Raw genomic sequence first — 18,791 nt, 5'->3', positions numbered from 1 at the left:
TTGATACATGCAAATCAGGCTCTACAAGCAAATCATTGTCAAACTTTATATGCGGAGTATTATTACATTAGTCACTATAAATAGTCCTTCTGAAGTTCATCAAGAGTCTATCAACGAAGACAACAATGATTCCATAAACTGCTAGCCGTGACTGCCCGTGTCGATCATCCTCTGCATAGAAAACAAAAGGCATTAAGGAAGCCCATGATGGCAAATGATATGAACAGTTTCAGGTTCAGTACTCCATTTCTGTTTGGAGTACAAAATAAAAGAAAATGCTAATAATAAATCAAAATAAACAAGAGCAAACATGATAAAATCTTACACTAGACTAGGAAAAAAGATCCTGCAGTGGGAGCTAGCCTTCGAGGATCAATTAAAAAGATAGCATTTGTTATACTTTACAGAGCATGCCATTTTTTTGTGAAGTTCTGCACCCCGGACAAACCCTGCAAACTCAAAGAGTAAGATAATCACATGCAGACAGGCCAATCAAACTCACAGGTCTGAAGCTAAAAGCATCAGCCAAGTAAAAACATCAAAGGCATGTCAATCAAACATCATCAAAGTAACTTTTGGAGTGAGGTTGTCATTTATATACCTAGTGAACAAATCTGGTGGCTTAATTTTGCTTGTTCTGACAATTGACAACAAAGATTGATAACTACTTTCAGCACAAATTAAGGTACATGTGAAGATGGAACTGAGCTTGAAGAAAGCAAACTGAACATCTTACAAACAAATTAAATTGAAGAAAGAAACACTGTTCACCTGAAACAAAAGATCTTACAACACAGGTTTAAGAGTTGCTCTTAGGAGCCCCTTTATTCAGGGTTCAGCAAGAGAGCTAGACAAGCTAAATAATGATGATGTAATTAAGACTATGCAAGCTGGTTTAGCAAGAGAACTTCAATCATGTCCACAAAAAATATTCAATGATTATGACTACATAACAGTAAACTAATCATGATACTTACCCATAGGCCTACGGGTAAACATTGTCAGGCCATCTCACTCACCGACGCTTGGTCAGTCAGTCCTTTCCACATACAAGGGCCTCAAGACTATCAGGTTTTAGAGAGGCTCGTGTGTCCCCAAGGATGCGACCACCAAGACTGAATGCCGATTCCGACGAGATTGTACTTAGAGGTATTGTGAGGAAGTCTCTGGCCATTGCTGCAAGTACAGGGTATTTTACCGTGTTTTGCTCCCAAAATCCCAAGACATCAAAGTCCTTCACAGTATGCAAAGCTGGTTCCTCAAGATAAGCATCAAGCTCTGAACCGGGCTCCTTCCTCGCTCTTCTCCTAGCCTTGTACCTTATAAATTCCTCATCAAGTTTCCTTTTTCCTAGCACCGGTGAACCCAACAAAATTTCAGGTTGACAAGGCATTGACTTCTCAATGGTTCTCTTCACATTTTCTGCATACAAGTCATAGTACTGCTTCAATTTTTGTATTGTGCGTTCTATATTGCTTTCAATGCGATCTTCGGACAAACACACACTTCCATAAAAGAACTCCACATAATCCATCTTTTGTGTTGGATCCAGAATAGCAACAATCACAAGCGTTGTGTTCATTGAAGCCTCAGCCCAGTACTTGCTGAATTTTGTAGCCATACTATCAGCCAGATTGTTCAACACATGATCGGTTTGCCATGCTGCATCTAGTAAAGCATTTTTTATACACAACACCATATTCAAAAACATATGGGCTGATGGTTTCCTATCAGTTGATACTATAAGTGTAGCCTCTTCAAATGCTTTAAGGACTTTCCCAATTGACATTGCAGCAGCCCATTCTTCTTCAGTTGGTGCAACCACTTCCTTAGTTTCATCTGCATAACTATTCAAAACATGTTTGTACGGATAAGCTTCTTCGATCATGTCAAAGGTAGAATTCCAGCGATGTGGAAGATCAAGAGTTAAACCGGCCTTCTTTGGGAGTCCCTTCAGATCAGCAATAGAATTGAATGTTTGCAGGCGAGAAGGTGAAGTTTCAATATGTCTATACAACTCCCTGATTTTCTTTATTGCTTCCTTAACATGAACTAACCCGTCTTGGACTAAAATGTTCAGAATATGTGCAGAACACCTCACATGAAAGTCTAGTCCATCTAGCAAAAGACCATGATCTTCATTCTGTAAGTATGATGTCACTGCCTTGGTGTTGTTAGATGCATTGTCCAAAGTGATTGTGAGCAACTTCCTTTTGATCCCCCAATCTGCAACTGATCTTGAAAGTGCATCTTCAATAGCTAAACCGGTATGAAGATACTTGACATTTTTGAAAGAAATAATCTTCTTATGAAGCTTATAGTTTGCATCTATGTAATGTGCTGTTACACACATATATCCCAGCTTCTGGTTTGAAGTCCACAGATCGGAAGGGAGGGGAAGGAGGGACGGAGAGCACCGACCTGCGCGCTGCCGTTGAATCCTTGTATATGGCCTCGCCGCCGGCCGCCCCTCCTCCTCCTCCTCCAAGATCCAGCCGAATTGGGGAGGGCGGCCTCCGGCGTCCGCACGCCGGGCTTGTGTCCCGGCCTTGCTTCTCGAGGTGGACGAGGTTGCGGTGTGCGGTGGAGTGGCCCGGAGGAGACGGGCGGCGGCGGAGTACCGTCGTACGGAGGCAGGCGGTGGCAGGGAGTCCCGAATAGGGTCGGGACTCGCTGGGGCATTGGGCTGATTCAGGCTGAAACCGTTCTACACCCACGGGTTGAACCCACGTTAAACCGAACCATTTGGCCCCAGACCGAACCGAATCAAACCGCATTTGAATAAAAAACCAAACCAGACCAGACTTTTTGTGAACTCAGCCCAATCGCACCCGTCCAGAGGAAACCCATTAAACGATCCAAACCATTGTAACCATTCCATACGAAACCATTTGCCAGGGCTACTTGCAGCATTGGCGAGCTGCCCCATGTTGGGTACTGCCACTTCAAGTTGTTCACAGCGGCGCTCGCCAGCCATCACTCATTAACAGCAGCGAAGTCGATCGCCTTTGCCGGTGCCCTTCGCTAGCTAGGACGTCGTGTTGTCGCCATCCACCGGGTCAATTCCACCTCCATCTATATCCCCAATCCCCATGCGAGACCTCGGAGGAGGACCACGAAGCAGAGACCTGGCTCAACCTGCCATACACCGAAGCTAGGTGAAGTCGAGGCAGAGAGCAAAATCCCGAGGAGAGACAGTTGCGCAGGACGCAGATACAATCCCTCCACCATTAGACCCGACACTTTGGCACACGGCAGCAAGCCAGTGATGGTGTCCCGCGAGGGCGAGTCCCACTGGACTGCGATGGTGTCGGGTGCCCACACATCTCCAAGCCCTACCCAACCCACGCCAGAGTGCGGTCTCCTACGTCGGCAGCTGCCAATCGGGATGGCATCAGAGTTCAACGCGAGCACAAGCTCTTCTCCCACCGCATCTCCTGTCACGTCCTCGCCAAGCTCCGTCTCTGCGTCTACCAGGAAGCCGTGGGAATTGGACTGACTCCTGAGGTCGTCCTCATGGTGCAGAATTTCTCCGTTGTCGTCAACACCGCGTCACGCGCCGCCGTGCCGCAGGGCGCCGCCAACCTCGCCGGCTCGCTGCGCCTGCCCGCTGTGTGCAACACCAGTGTTGGACCTCCTGGAGCGAAGGCACATAGGCTAGAGGAGGAGGTTGAAGGATGCGTGGTCGTTTTGGTCTGGAGGCGGTGTCAACACGGAAGGAGATTGGGGAAAGAGGGGATACGAGGGGAGGAGGTTGTTGGGTGGGAAAACAAATCAGGGTGGCAATCGAACGGTACGCACGGAGTTAGACGCTAAGATAAGTACGGAACGTTCTCCCTTAATTTTATTTATTCAAACATTAAGTGCAATTGCAAAATATCACACTAGGAGATAACTTTTTTATAATATGCTTTATTGTCCTCTCGAAATGACGTGGAAGACAAAAAAGAAGCTAGTCTTCTCAACTACTCCATGCGTCTCATAATTCTTGTTGTGATTTTAGTGCAAATTCACGACAATAATTATGGTACAGAGGGAGTAATCTAGATGTCCTTGCCATCTATCGCACACAAATAAAAGAACCGAAGTGAAACAAGAACAAACTTGATATGACGGACACATAAGCAAGGAAAAACATGTAGACTGCAGACACATAACACATCTTGATTCCAGTTTTGGAGGAGCGCTCGATGCTCAAAACACAAAACCTCCTGCTAACAGATCAAAAAGCAGTGGAGAGGTTTAATTCATACCTCAAGCAGTCATGCTCTTACAGAAAGAAAGGCTTTAGATGCCACCACATATCTTCTGTTCTGTGTCTTCTAATTTTCTATACAAAACCTCTTTCATACAATCATACTAGTTACATCTTTGGATCTAGGTCACAACAGAACCTTTGAACCATTCTAGTGATTTGTAGTGATTTGCCGATGGATATAGTCACTGAACTGTCGAAAATGCGAAGCTACTTCAGACTCAGCATCGCAACATCTAACCAACTGGAATACACTTGAGATCAAGAAACACTGAAGACTCGCAGAGCTTGCAGAAACTATCAATAGTACGGATTAATTTCCTCCATGCTCAAGTCACTGATCCATCAAAAACAGGAAGCTACTTCAGACACCATACTGAAATAGCATCAAAACATTTAATCAACTGGAATACATTTGAGATCAACAAAACATCTCAGACTGGCCAGGCTTGCAGAGATTATCAATGGCATGGATTAATTTCCTCCGTGGTCCTACAGCAATAAGGCCCATCTCTTTCAGCTGGTTCATTGTAAGGGAAACTATCTGATACACCCCCATCTTTCTACTATCCAATATTTTGACAAACCATCCAAGACCACAAGTGAAAAGCCAATTCCTCAGCCCGCCAAACCCAGCAACCCGTCTCTCAAGAAGTCGGGCTCGCAAGATCTTATTCGTAAGACATGAAGAAATAATGGGCAGCCTCGGCTCATAGATGTTTCCAAATGAACTTGTTGCTTTCTCGGTGTCTTCATGAGACAGTCTTTGAAAATCACGATCTGCATGTCTGGTACAGTCCAACTTTACAACCGGGACAACAGGATTGCATGATGATTCTCCTCCCTGCTTCGGTTGCTTTTTTGTGGCAGTATTGCAGTTTCTCCTGCTCATTCTTGGCGGGCTAGTTTGTGTAGAAATTACTTTGGGCGTGCCAGCTTGAAGGATTGCAGCTGCAGGTGATAATGGAGGGATCCATATGGTGATCCGCTGTTTCTTGACTATCACCCAATCATCATCCTCGTCAGTGTTGCTTGCTGAACGTGATGGATCAACAAAAACCTCTGAGGGTGCTTCCTTGCCATCCATATCCAACATGACTAGTGCTCCGTTCACAAACTATCTAACATCTGAAGGTGGTTCTACCATAGATACCTGAGATGGCTAGTGCTCTGTTCATGAACTATCTTTCATGTACAACTCAAAATCTCATTTACTGTGAAGAGAAGCACCTAACAAGACGAAAGAAACACCAATTGAACGATTATATTCTCCAACAATTGCGCGGTGTTGAAACGTGAAATACATGTAATCGCAAATAATGTATATTGAGACTTCTCGATAGTATATATGCAGCATATTCAGATATGAACCAACATACTACCTCCGTACCTCCGTTCCTAAATGTAAGAAGTCTAGCTTTGTCCTAAGTAAAACTTTTTGAAGTTTGACCAAGTTTATAGAAAAATGTATCAGCATATAGAATATCAAATAAGTATACTATGAAGATATATCATAATGGACTTGCTAAAACTAATTTAGAGTTGTACATGTTGGTATATTTTTCTATAAACTAGGTCAAAGTTTAAGAAGTTTGACTTAGGACAAAGTTAGGACTCTTTATGTTTAGCTGTTTAGGAACGGAGGGAGTAATAGAGAAGGAAGAACATTGAAACTAATACTAAGAGTGTAACGAATTACGCAGTATGCAGCATAATAGAGATGTCAAGAACAGTTTTTTGGTGGGCTGTTAAACAGTACTGCTGAGGTCCTCTTTTCTTATCAGATTAAGGGTTGCTTCAATTATACGTTTAAGAACCTAAAAAATGGACATTTTACTAACGATTGTTTTACAATGCGATTTTCCTAGGGATAATTAGAAACGAGCTTTCGTGGCAAAACATAATGAATCAAACTCCCTATCCCATTTTTTTCTACCCCTCATTTGTAATGTTGTGACAACTTCATCATACTCCCTCTGATCCTAAATTCTTGACTCAAATTTGTCCAAATGGATGTATCTATTCTTAAAAAGCGTCTAGATACATGTAATATTTCGACAACAATTTAGGATCGGAGGGAGTAGTTCAGAAAATACTGCCACAGTTTACTTCCTACCCGTTAGGCCGTGATGAAGTGATGCTACCGTGCTCTCAAGTCATGATACCGTAGCACAACTAGAAATTCATGTAAATTTACACAAGTCATGGTTCTGACGTCACCCAAATATAGTGAATAAAGGACACCAGTTCACATCTGAGGGGATCTCAGTCCTAGTAGAAGCTAGCAGGGGAACAGGAACACACTCAAGGAAACTAAGAAATCGGTCAACTGCCGCAGGGAGAGGGTACCCTACCGCCATCTCACCTTCTCTTCCCGCCAACAGCTGCCGCCGCCGCCTTCGTGTCGTGCCCCGCGCCGTGCTCGCTCTGGTGGAGGTAGAGGATCTGGCTCCCCACGCCGCACCCGTGCTGGATCTCAGCACCGGACGAAGGGAAAGGGGGTCGAGGGGAGGCAGGAAAGGGGCAAAGATGACGCGGCCGAAGAGTTGGAGCTCTGGCCGGTGAGGGAGGCGAGCCGGCGGTGGCGTTGGCCAGGGGAGGAGGCGTGGCGTCCGGTGGTGGTAATCGGTGTTGGCTGGGTGGCTGGGTGCCTGGGTGAGGGTTTCGTTGACAAGGATGGGACAGAAGTAGGTGGAACCGTGGAATCGGTAGAGTGCGGTTGACAAACTACTCAGCACTTCCGAAGTGCCCGAAGCGATTTTTCGACTGAGCGGCTGTAGGTGTTGAAGCGAAAAAAAAAATCCCTATGAGTATATAATTAGTCCGTTTGACGCTCGTCGTTATGGTCCTAAAATTCTGAAATTTATTTTGAAGAAATCAACTTGTTCAACCATAGAGATTTAATATCAGATTCTGTGGAACACACTATAACTAACCTTCTCTCAAAAGCATTACTATTTTTCTGACTGTCTCTTACTCTACAAATCCATGTGATAGAAAAACATAATTTTTTAACCTGAATTCGAATTCAACCAACTCGTGTTGTATCGGTCACGCAACGAGAAGTCCAGATCAACACCACGTCCCCCTCAATCTCCCTCGATCTTCCTGATCACAAACCTCGCGCGACGTCAGCCAGAGCTCTCGAGGCCTCAGGCCCTCAGCTCCACCTCCGGCCGTCACGTACGCAAGCTCGAAGAAGACGACACTTTGATACGTAAATAAAAAACCCACGCGCGTTGCACGCTTATATCTCTATCCGACGGTCGGACGTCACCTGAATGGCAGAGGCGCTTGGAAACCAAGCTTCCCCATTTCCCTTTTCCTTCCCAATCACCGTATGCCAGGTACAGAACACCCCTAATCATTGATCGGCCACCGCAAGAGAAGCCCCGCGCGCGCGAGCAGCAGACGATGCAGCCATCATTCGAGCTCTTCCCTGTCCACCGTCTCCTTCTCTTCCTCCTCCTCCTCGTCACGCTTTCTCCCCCGTCGCGGGCGCAAGGAGAAGGACAAGAGGAGCGTGGCCTCCACGAGAGCTTCCTGCGCTGCGTGTCCCGCCTCTCGCCGGCCACCGCCGACCCGTCCGATCTCGTCCACGCGCCGGCGGACGCCTCCTACGGGCCCCTCCTCGACTCCACCATCCAGAACCTCCGCTTCGCCTCGCCGCGTACACCTTGCCCGTCGCCGTCGCTGCTCCTCACGCCGACGACCGTCGCCGAGGTGCGGGCCTCCGTGGCCTGCTGCCGTGCCCACGGCCTCACGGTCCGCGCCCGCAGCGGCGGCCACGACTACGAGGGCCTCTCCTACCGCGCGCTCCGTCGTCCCGCCCGCCGCTTCGCCGTCCTCGACCTCGCCGCGCTCCGGGCGGTCCGCGTCGACGCGGCGCGCCGGGTGGCCCACGCCCAGCCCGGGGCCACGCTCGGGGAGCTCTACTACGCGGTGGCGCGAGGCAGCCGCGGGAAGCTCGGGTTCCCCGCGGGGATCTGCCCCACGGTCTGCGTCGGCGGGCACCTCAACGGGGGCGGGTTCGGGCCCATGATGCGCAAGCACGGCCTTGCCGCCGACAACGTCGTGGACGCCGAGGTGGTGGACGCGGAGGGGCGGCTCCTGCTGGGCCGGGCCGCCATGGGGGAGGGCCTCTTCTGGGCCATCAGGGGCGGCGGCGGCGGCAGCTTCGGCGTCGTCGTTTCCTGGACCGTGAGGCTGGTCCCCGTGCCGCCCGTCGTGTCCGCCTTCACCGTGCGCCGGCTAATCCCGCGAGGAGACGGCGGCGAACAAGCAATAATCCATCTCCTGACCAGATGGCAGCTCGTGACACACGCGCTCCCGGACGACCTCTTCGTCAAGGCGGCCATGGAGCCCAAGGCGGACGACGACGGCGGCGGCGGGAGTCTGCGGCCACAGGTGGTGTTCAAGTCGCTCTTTCTTGGCAACTGCAGCGGCATGGTGTCCCAAATGGACAGCCATTTGCCTGAACTCGGCATCAATCCGAGCGACTGCAGGGAGATGAGTTGGCTTCAATCCATGCTCTACTTCTACGGCTACACCGATGGGCAACCCGCAGAAGTGCTTCTTGACAGAACGCTGCAACCCAAAGACTACTACAAGATCAAGCTGGACTACCTCACGTCGCCAATTCCGGCAGCCGGTCTCGCCGTGCTGCTCAGCAAGATCGTCGAAGAGAAAGGCGGCTCGATCGGCATCGACCCCCAGGGCGGCAGGATGAGCGAGATACCGGAATCGGACACGCCGTACGCCCACCGGAAAGGGTACCTCTACAATCTCCAGTACTTCGTCAAGTGGGGAGGTGACAAGAATGTGTCATACGAGGAGAAGCATTTGGGTTGGGTCAGGGAGGTGCATGAGCTCATGACACCCTATGTGAGCAAGAGGCCTAGAGCTGCGTACATCAACTTCAGGGACCTGGACTTGGGGCAGAACGTGGACGGCAACACGAGGTATGAGGAGGCCAGGGTGTGGGGGGAGAAGTACTTCAGAGGGAACTTCCGGAGGCTGGCAATGGTGAAGGGTGAGGTGGATCCTGAGCAGGTGTTCTGGAGCGAGCAGAGCATTCCCCCCCTTGTTGTTGTGGGCACTAGGAAGAGGCAGAGACAGGATGGATTGGTTTCAGAGAGTTGACAGTTCAGATGCAGGTTCGCGATCCTTGCTACTGTAGCTGTATAAAGCAAGGTTCTAAATAGCTTGTGCATAAAACTTTGCTGCCGACTAAAAAATACGTGTTTTAAAAGAAAGTTTTGGACTACTCCCTCAACTCCACAATACAACGTGTAGATTTTTCTCATTTGTTTCACAATACTCCTCATTTCCTCTTGGTACCCGCATCCGGCCAATAACTACTTACATTCATTTATTATTAACCCAATATGAGTGGTCATGCATTAGAAACGAGAGCTGCCTTGATACAAGTGCGCAAATTTATACGAGGTGCATTTTGGAATGGAGGGAGTGTTAGTTATATCTCGTACCATACACTCTATTACATTTTGTCTCAACTTTGTACCATATCAACAAGGGATAAAAACACAATTTAAAAACAAGTGATACAAACAAATTCAATTGATAGTCCGAATGTGAGTAACCGCCGCGACCCCAATTGAATAGAGTAAAGATAGTTGTAAACGATTAAAGCCCTTGCCACTCTTCTACTTCCCACGGGTTAACGGGTCGGGTCTGGTCGATGCCAACGTGGCACCGTAAGGAATCATGTGAAACCGCCAAACCACTCGGTTTTGGGCTACATGAGACAATCCGCCTCAAAATGTGTGATTTTGCGGATGTTTTTGTGATAAGTGTGGTTCTGCGATACAATTGCCACAAAGCTGTGATTTTCTGAAATTTACTCAGTAAAAACACCGACTTGGATGCCTTTATTATCAGATGTTGTAACCAAATAGTCATTACACATATTGAGATTGTCAAAGAGAGAAAAAAGAGACATGGAGGAGAACTTCGTCAACAAGTTAGAAGAAATTTAATTTTCAAAGTTGAAATTTTAATTTGTATTGGAAAAGGATTTTTGTTTTTGCTCTCTCGGTGTCTACACCATTTTTCTTGGCAGATATGAAAATTGCTCTATTTGGTTGTTTTAGATACAAGTCCCATTTTTCTTGGCAGATATGAATTCATCCACACGTTCAAGAATATAGTATTAGTATTAAATTTTTGTTCTTAACACTCGCTAGCTAGGCAGCCAGCTAAGCTATACTTTGTTGTCATATACACGTCGTGGAGCTATGTACGTGCAACCTCAACAGGCAGATGTTTATCTATCACCTGAGATATATAAAGCACGTAACCGGTGATCAAATTTGTGGGTCGATAGCTAGCTAGCCTACCGATGGGCGATGGATCGAGCTGACAGACAAACGATGGATTTACTTGCACAATTCCAAGCAACTCTCGTCTTCCCCACCGAACCCCGCCCCTTTTAAACCCCCACCGAACCCCCTTCCCTCCAAACCCGACTGCACGGCCACTAGGTACCTCCATTCTTTCAAGACATCGATGGCACCTTCTGCTCGCCACGCAGCCGCCGCTAGCATGCCTCTCTCCCTCATCTTCTTCCTCGCAGCCATCGCCTTAAACTTCTCGGGCCTGTCGTCCACTGCCTCCAACGCACAGGCAACATCATCCTCATGCGCGAGCCACACCTTCTCGAGCAACCAGGTGTACGCCGCGTGCGCCGCCCTGCCGCGCCTCGGCACCACGCTGCACTACAACTACACGGCCGGCGCCGGCGCCGGCCACAACAACAGCACCGTGTCCGTCGCCTTCCGCGCGCCGTCGTCCAGCGGCGGGGGTTGGGTGGCGTGGGGGATCAACCCGGAGGGCACCGGCATGGTGGGCGCTCGGGCCGTGGTGGCGTTCCGGGGACCCGACGGCGGCGTCGTCGCGTACCCGACGCTGCTCGACAGCTACGCGCCGTCCATGGCGCCCGCGGCCGCGGAGGATGAGATGGGGTTCTTAATCTCGGACGTGGCGGCGGAGTACGCCGAGGGCGGGAAGGAGATGGTGGTCTACGCGACGGTGGCGCTGCCGGCCGGTAAAGGGAGCGAGTTCAACCACGTCTGGCAGCGGGGGAGCTCCGTGGTGAAGGGCGTGCCGGCGGCGCATCCCACCGCCGGGGATAACATCCTCTCCACGGGCACCATCGATTTCAGCAAGTGATCCCCAGTACACTTGTTGGGCGCTAGCTGCTAGCTTGTTCCCGTCCGTATCCGTACGTGCGTATATGCATTTATGTATCTTTGGTTGTTTGCCTCGCGGTATTCGTACAGCACTGTGCTCCCTGTACGGAGTGTTCGTATCGTCTGTAATTTGCTCGATCGGCGCAGTGGAATATAGTGGAGTATATATATATGTATGTGTGTATATCAACATATGCATGCCTTTGCTTGATAATTTGACATTATTAGTTTAAAAAAAATGATATTATGTTTTAAATACATGTGGGTATTTCATTTGCAATGAGATTCCCTAGATACGGAAGTGCCTAACTATTAACTCCAAAGTTTTGTTACATTCAATTCAATTCAGCTAAGCAAGTAAATGCATGGTCAATCTGACCACCTGAAAAAAGGTCAGATGTAAGAACGCAGAAATACGGAGTACTTTTACTCTAATAAAGCATCCAAAGATCCATTGCATACCGAATTAACTACTGCTCAATCTTTTCCATACTATAAGACGTTTTGGCGGGCTGTTTTAGCGTGCCAAAACGTCTTATAATTTATAACAGAGGTTGATCTATTAAGGATTTCAACTAGGATGAAGAACAAGAGAAGGTACTACAATAGAATTACTAAAATTAGTTGTTAGTCTCAAGTACGAAACCTTATGCTACAGCCTACTCATGCAGATCTCACACGCTGGAGAAACACAAAGCTCCATCCAATCCACCAGAACTCGGCAGCCTGTACCTAAATCCTTAACACTACAAGGCACGACCCAAAATTTTAGCTGCTAAAGACACTATGTGCCTATGGGCCTACACATCAAATTACAACTCGTTATCAATTATGTTTCTCATCATTTCGATAGGAATCAGCCCCTCGGTCCTAATGGCGTCCTTGCTTTGATCTGGACTGAAGAAATACAGCGTCGGAAGTCCTCTTACCTGTATGTTTCAGCAACGCTTGACTGTTCAGAAAATGGAGCAGAGAGGAATAATAGCTTGCTTGGCTCAATATGTGCTAGGATGCTGTTACCTGCATATCTCGTGCAAATTCATATTCATCATCTGTGTCCACCTTAACAAACATGGCATTGTCCTCATATTCAACCGCAAGCTGACAAAAAAAAGGAATGTTGAAATAAGTTTACAGTACAGCAGTAAATTTAGTGCAAGTAACAAGGCACAATAAGAAGATAATGGCAAGTGCATGGTACTGAACGAAACTGACTAAAAATCCAAATGAATATCTTGGATGCTCTGCCTCTGTTTGATATAGATGTGACTGAAATCTTATTGCTGAACATATTACATTACAATCTCATCAATAAAACAAGTAATACAGGAATTATGCAGTTCAACATGACTATCAAGGACATTGAGCTGCAGGAAAGGTTATTAAAGAATGTAGATGATCTCACGATTTGAGAACATACAAGGACCACTACAACACTACCAGCTACATGCTTCAGGCAAGATTCCTATATTTTACTGAAAATCAGGAATCTTAGATTTGTTTGTAAAAGTGGAAATTTGTAACAGAACATTTTATTTTCAGTTGATTTCAGATTGGATTCTAAATAGTTTGAACTCTTTGTAATAAACGTCTTCTTCACCAACATATTAGACTACCTCCACATGGCATGGACAGTCTCATACCATCATATGATCATGCCCAGACAGGTACAAGTTAGACTCAGCCAATTGCGGTTCTAAAATTTCTGCAGAAGCTTCACACATTGCATACTCAGCAGTGTCGATAGCGAGAGAAGCATAGCAGTTCCCTTCTCCACTAATTGCCATTTCTGATGTCCCAATGTTTCGAGAGTAAACGAACCTCGCATTGGCGACCGATGTTGTGTCTTGGCCAATCCGACCAGCAAGCGCATAGCAATGTATACATAACTGAAGAGGGTGAAAATTAACAAGGGTATACCATCTCGATATCCTGCGCCATGAGAACGCATGGTCCGCACCAGGTAGCATAGAAATCCACAATGAGTGGCACCTTCCTCACCCCCCTCACGAGCTCCTCCAACTCCTTGGCCGTCACCTTCTTCTGCAAATCGATGAGCAGAGCCCCACTCAGACTAGACTAAAAACAAAGCATCAGGAAGGAATTATCAAGAAGAAGGCGTACCACGAGGTAGTCCGGTGCGACATACTTGCCGGAGCCTGGGACGTAGGTCTCAGCGGCGTTCCGTCGAACGGTTGGCCTGCGGCTCCTGATGCTTCTGAAGCTGCAAGAGGTGCCATTGGGCGCGGGGGAGCCCCAAATGGAGAGGCTGAGGGTGCTCGCGGCTGTGGGGAGGCGGAACCTTAGGGGAAGGGAAGGGGCGGCGGAAGCCAGGAAGGAGACGGCCGCGGCCATGGCCAGAGAGAGAGAGAGAGAGCTGGGGATGAGCCAAGAGAGCGAGATAAATCCTATCCTGTCGGCTCTCGCTCGCTGTATTTCTAGTCTCAAGTCTCAACTCCGAACTCTGACTTTTTTTTTCCTTTCACCTGCTTGGATAATTATAATTTTTCTGAGAGGCTGATTTATCTTTAGGGCGCTACTAGTGGGCGGCCGTTGGCTGGTTAGGCCAAGCCAGCCAACGGCCATATAAGTTAGGTGCGGACCCGCCCCCCATCCCGCGTGGCCAGAAAAGGAAAGGAATCACTTGGTCCATCCCGACCGGCCCCCACCTGGTCTCGGCGCCCCGCACGGGACCGCGCCCCCCTTTTTCGCGCGTCCCCGCGCCACCTACCACCCTTCACGTGGCTAGCTGGCCCCACCACGCCCGCGTTCCACCCACACCCTTGCTTCTCTTGCCCTCGTGGGTTCTTTCTTCTTCCCTACGAAAGCAACGCTGGATCTGGCCTAGCGTTGGCAATGACGACCACCCCCTGCAACGCTTAAAACCAGCAGAAAACTGCCGCAAAAAGGGCTAAAAAAAAGGTGCATTCCTTCCTCCCTCCTAACCAAAGCAGCGCGCTTCCTGTTCTCCCCCTCTTGCTTGCGTTTTCAGTCCGTTTTGTGCCCTACAAGTTGTAAAGTTGCAGGAAATTGCATGTCCGATCTTGTGAGTTGCAAACCTCCGTTCTGGTTAGTTGTTTGGATGAGAAAAAAATCAAGTCCCCCCCCCCCCCCCCGAGAAAAGAGATACTAGCTAGCTCTATTTTGGGCTCAATTTTTTGGTTTACTAAGAAAGTTGCCGCTCTTAACGTTGATAGTTCCCAGTCATATTGTACTGTGCTAAGTTGTTGTGTTCTTCAACAAAGTTGCGTGAAAAGGCATCAGAGTGCAAAAAAAAGCGTCATGTTGCAAGCTCTATTAAGAAGTTGCAAGGGAGGCTACCCCCCTATAGTGGAGAAGTTGCTACTCCATAAATGGCAAGTTGCTGCGTCACATTTAAAAGTTGCAAGAGAAAAGGAGGGAAAATGTGTGCAAACTAGATAGCAACACAAGTGCCATGACATTTTTTTGCAAGATGCCATATATCATGAACCCCCACTATTCTGGGAACATGAAAAAAGAAGTATGGCATCTACTATTTACCATGAACTGCATAGCACATTAAAAAGGAAAAAAAAATTGTTTACTCTAGAGTGGAGAAGTTGCTACTCCACAAATGACAAGTTGTTGCATCACAATTAAAAGTTGCAAAAAAAAGGGGACAAAAAATGTGTACAACCATATATCATGACATTTTTTGCAGATGCCATATATCATGAAACCCACTATTCTAGGCACATGAAAGTGAAAGTAGGGCATCTGCTATTTACCATGAACTGCATAGCACATGAAGAAAAACAAACTTAGGAACAAACTATGAGGAAGTTGGTAGATAATTATAGGTAGGTCTATACACACACTTAATTTGTAGCACACCATATAGCATAGCGTCTATATACAAGATAGAGAAAGTAGCATAACACCATATGTCTCTGGGCATTTTTCTGACTAGACCATAGCGTCTATATACAAGAAAAAAGTAACACATCAAACTAGCTGTGTATAAGAGACAAAAAGATTCTTGAACTTCAATTCCCTGTGCATTCTTGTCCTGTATCATCATCATACTCGAGGCACCTACCTGCGTAAAAAAAAGCACACAGCTGGAAATGTTAGATACCCATGTTAAGTTACCAATTTCGTATGAAAAGTTGCATGATTAGCAAGGATAGTTGCTGCCTTTTCTGTAACAGTTGCTTTGATTTTTTTTGTTAGTGCTGTAAATGTTGCCTTGTTGTTGTTTTTATCTGCCCTTTTATCTATGACAAGACATGGAACTGATGGGCAAAATGTGCAACTTTCCTAATGCAGGTTGCAAAAAAAAGGGGTAAAAAAATGCTGGACTTGAACGAAATCCCATGTGACCTAGATGATGGCTTTGGAGAATGTGTTGAACCAGCCTATTGCACCCCAGCTATCCCGGTTGCTATGCATGAGGAAGTGGGAGAGTCTCCTGCGACTATTCGCATTGCTGAGAACGAACCCTTGGTCTGGGCGCCTATCGCTGGAGACAGTACTGCAGTTGCTGATCACACCAATGTAGTTGCTGAAGACAGTGTGGGAGTTGCTGAAGACACTACCGGAGTTGCTTGTGATGCTCCTGACAACATTGAGCGAGAGATTGAATACTCCTCTCAGCCACAGGAGCCATTCCTGGGCATGCGGTTTGATACCCTGGCCGGTGCCAAGGCGCATTACAATGCTTATGCGCGTGTGATGGGTTTTTCTATCAAATCAAACACATCAAGGCGGTCGGCTTACACAAATCTGGTGGAGAAGTAGCAGTTTGTTTGCAACAAGTTTAGAAAGCCCAAACCTATGGACGATGCTGTCGGCCAATCATCTAATCCCACCGGCAACTCATCTAAGGCACGTCACGACGATAGTTCTAGTGATGAGGAACATGTGGATGTGCCTAATGAAGATCCGTTGCTGTTTAGGAAGGTGGTGAAAAAAAGAAGACGAGAGTCGATCAAGCAAACTGGATGCAAAGCGAAGATGACGGTGAAACTAATTGATGGAAGGTGGGAGGTCATTTTTTTTGTGGCGGAGCATAACCATGAGTTGATAACCAAGCCCTCTCTCACAAAATACCTGCTATCACACAAGAATATATCGCCCGAAGAAGAGGCGTTCCTGAGAATATTGGACGACTGCAATCTTGAGACAGGTAAAAAAGACACATGGTTGCTTGACATATCTGAATGTGTTGCTGTAATTTGTGATGTAGTTGGTAGTCTGCTTTTGTGTAGTTACTGGACATGGAAAAATGCATCTTCCTTTATGATTGTATTAGATGGCTGGTAGCACAGAATCCATGAAAAAAATAAAGCACGGTGGAGTTACACATGTGTAACACATTTAGTTCTTTGTGAATTGTTGAAAAAAGGTCAACGAAGTTGCTACCTGTAGAAAAATGCATGGCTTGCTAAGTAATTCAAGTTACTGATTTTTTTTTGCTTGTGCTGATTTGTTGCTTGTCCACCCATCCCGCAGGTCAGATGATGACGCTCATGTCCACGTTCTATGGGAATGGGTTTATTGTGCCGTACACCACGAAAACAATCAGCAACTTCCGCTCGAAGATCAGGTCTGAGAGGAAGGGTGATGACATGGCTGAAAAGGTGTCATACTTCATGGCGAAGCAGAAAGAGGACCCATCCTTCTACTTCAATGTGAAGCTGGATGAGGACGAGAGGGTGGAGTTGTTATTCTGGGTTGATGGCATAGCGAGGAAAGCATATAAAGAGTCTTACCACAATTGCATATCGTTTGACACCACCTACCTCACGAACCAATACAACATGCCTTTTGCCCCCTTCATTGGCATCAACCGGCACGGGCAATCCTTCATGTTGGGCTGCGGATTCATGAGGGATGAGACGGCTTCGAGCTTTGATTGGCTGTTTCAGCAATATCTGGATGCAATGGGTGGGTAAGCTCCCCTGAATATAATAACTAATCAGGGCTATGCTATGAGGGCCTCGATTGCAAACGTGTTCCCAAACACCGTCCATCGCAATTGTCGATGGCATATCATGAAGACGGCACAAGAGAAGCTCGGTTCTTTTTTGGGTAGGAGGCCTGCTGTGTCGCAAGACTACAATGAGTGTGTTGATATGAGTATGACTCCAGATGAGGGTGGAGTTGCTGTTCTGGGTCGATAGCATATCATGAAGAACCCGCTGATTGTTGCGATGAGCCATGCTCTAAAAATGTTGTCATCTGCTGTCCCGTTCATGTCCTTTATGATATCGACCCAGGTGGACAGCTATGCTGATTTGGCATTCTCCAGGCCATACATTTCAATGATGGTGTGGTTGGCGTCCTGATCTACCACGTATGGCACCGGCCGCCCCCTGTTTGGAAGATCCCAGATCCTCTTCACACTGTTTGCATCCACGGCGATCTTGCCCCTCTCAGGGAATACCATCTCGCAGGAGTCGGCGTGGTAGCACGACATGAGATACTTGGTCATTTTATCAGACATGGTTGCTGGGACGTATGTTAGCCCCCCAAAACCATAATCCTCAATGACTTTGATTTGATTGTCGTTGAGCAACTCATTCAGCTTGAAAAGCCTGAAGGGCGAGGCCCGATTCCTACCACGCTGTGGAGACGTAAAGAAAAAAATGGGTGTTGTTAGAACATTCTAATAAACAACACATAAAAGTGCATTTTGTGTTGGAAAAAAAAGGCTCTATTGAGTTGGTTGCAAGGTCTGGTTTATTAGTTGCCAGCTGTAGTGCAGTAGTTGCTAGAACTAGTGTCTTTAGTTGGCTAGTTCTAAGTAACCTAAAGTTGTCGGTCCTACTATCAAAATGTTGCTAGCTCTTCTTTGATTAGTTGTTATCTCTGGTATTATTAGTTGCTAGCTCTTACAAAAAATGATATGCATGTTCCCCAGTAAAAAATGAAATGTTGCTAGTTGTCGTAGCCCGGGGCTTAGACACCGGGGATGCGAGGCACCCCTTTTTTGGTTTGGCAGTGGGCGTTGGAGATCACTCTGGCGATCATCGGCGAGGCCAATGACGGGCGCTGCAATGCACAAGTCGGTTTACACAGGTTTGGGTCACCCGGAGGTGTAAAACCCTACGTCCTGCTTCTGAGTGTTTATTAGCCAATGAACAAGCGCTTACAAGGTTGCCGGGGGAGCCCCCGAGCGCTCTCTTCCCTTTCTGCTAAGTGGCTACTTGCTACTTCTGGACTAAATCTCTTGGGATTGCAATCTACGCTCGAGTCTAACCTTCGGAAATCGGAACCCCTTGACCGGTGGCGCGGGTCCTCCTTTTATACTCAAGGGGATACCACAGGTGCCACAGTCTGCATGGGGGGGCGCCCTAGGA

General features: G+C 47.4%; 4 protein-coding genes across 5 annotated transcripts; 2 read left to right on the top strand and 2 right to left on the bottom strand.

Moving 5' to 3' along the window:
- Positions 1-4,144: 4,144 nt before the first annotated feature.
- On the bottom strand, positions 4,145-6,979 carry LOC100826991. Of its 2 annotated transcripts, none has more exons than XM_003574386.4 (2): positions 6,610-6,979; positions 4,145-5,485 (listed from the first exon to the last, which is right to left on the bottom strand). In XM_003574386.4, exon 2 carries the CDS (start codon positions 5,349-5,351, stop codon positions 4,677-4,679), a length of 675 nt encoding a protein of 224 aa, XP_003574434.1. In that variant the 5' UTR covers positions 5,352-5,485; positions 6,610-6,979; the 3' UTR covers positions 4,145-4,676. The 2 variants fall into 2 exon arrangements, with proteins under 2 accessions (XP_003574434.1, XP_010235099.1); XM_010236797.3 differs by having other exon boundaries at positions 6,621-6,979.
- Positions 6,980-7,472: 493 nt separating this feature from the next.
- On the top strand, positions 7,473-9,590 carry LOC100838100 (berberine bridge enzyme-like 23). The gene has a single exon (XM_003572116.4). It carries the CDS (start codon positions 7,670-7,672, stop codon positions 9,395-9,397), a length of 1,728 nt encoding a protein of 575 aa, XP_003572164.1. The 5' UTR covers positions 7,473-7,669; the 3' UTR covers positions 9,398-9,590.
- Positions 9,591-10,723: 1,133 nt separating this feature from the next.
- Positions 10,724-11,705, top strand: LOC100826363 (cytochrome b561 and DOMON domain-containing protein At5g47530). Its single transcript, XM_003574384.4, has one exon. It carries the CDS (start codon positions 10,784-10,786, stop codon positions 11,444-11,446), a length of 663 nt encoding a protein of 220 aa, XP_003574432.1. The 5' UTR covers positions 10,724-10,783; the 3' UTR covers positions 11,447-11,705.
- Positions 11,706-12,047: 342 nt separating this feature from the next.
- LOC100826053 (thioredoxin-like protein CITRX, chloroplastic) lies at positions 12,048-13,892 on the bottom strand. Its single transcript, XM_003574383.4, has 4 exons — positions 13,591-13,892; positions 13,387-13,509; positions 12,487-12,567; positions 12,048-12,395 (listed from the first exon to the last, which is right to left on the bottom strand). The coding sequence occupies exons 1-4, from the start codon at positions 13,819-13,821 to the stop codon at positions 12,279-12,281; spliced, it is 552 nt and encodes a 183-aa protein (XP_003574431.1). The 5' UTR covers positions 13,822-13,892; the 3' UTR covers positions 12,048-12,278.
- Between the last annotated feature and the right edge of the window lie 4,899 nt (positions 13,893-18,791).

This window comes from Brachypodium distachyon, chromosome 3 (assembly GCF_000005505.3).
Source record: "Brachypodium distachyon strain Bd21 chromosome 3, Brachypodium_distachyon_v3.0, whole genome shotgun sequence".
NCBI lineage: Eukaryota > Viridiplantae > Streptophyta > Magnoliopsida > Poales > Poaceae > Brachypodium > Brachypodium distachyon.
This window is presented reverse-complemented; position numbering and strand designations above follow the sequence as displayed.

Coding starts and splice junctions, on each gene's coding strand:
- LOC100826991 (XM_003574386.4), bottom strand. CDS start 5,351: ATGTTGGATATGGATGGCAAGGAAGCACCCTCAGAGGTTTTTGTTGAT.
- LOC100838100 (XM_003572116.4), top strand. CDS start 7,670: ATGCAGCCATCATTCGAGCTCTTCCCTGTCCACCGTCTCCTTCTCTTC.
- LOC100826363 (XM_003574384.4), top strand. CDS start 10,784: ATGGCACCTTCTGCTCGCCACGCAGCCGCCGCTAGCATGCCTCTCTCC.
- LOC100826053 (XM_003574383.4), bottom strand. CDS start 13,821: ATGGCCGCGGCCGTCTCCTTCCTGGCTTCCGCCGCCCCTTCCCTTCCC. Junction 12,568..13,386: donor TGGCGCAGGATATCGAGATG/GTATACCCTTGT, acceptor TTTTTTTGTCAG/CTTGCGGTTGAATATGAGGA. Junction 12,396..12,486: donor AATTTGCACGAGATATGCAG/GTAACAGCATCC, acceptor TGAAACATACAG/GTAAGAGGACTTCCGACGCT.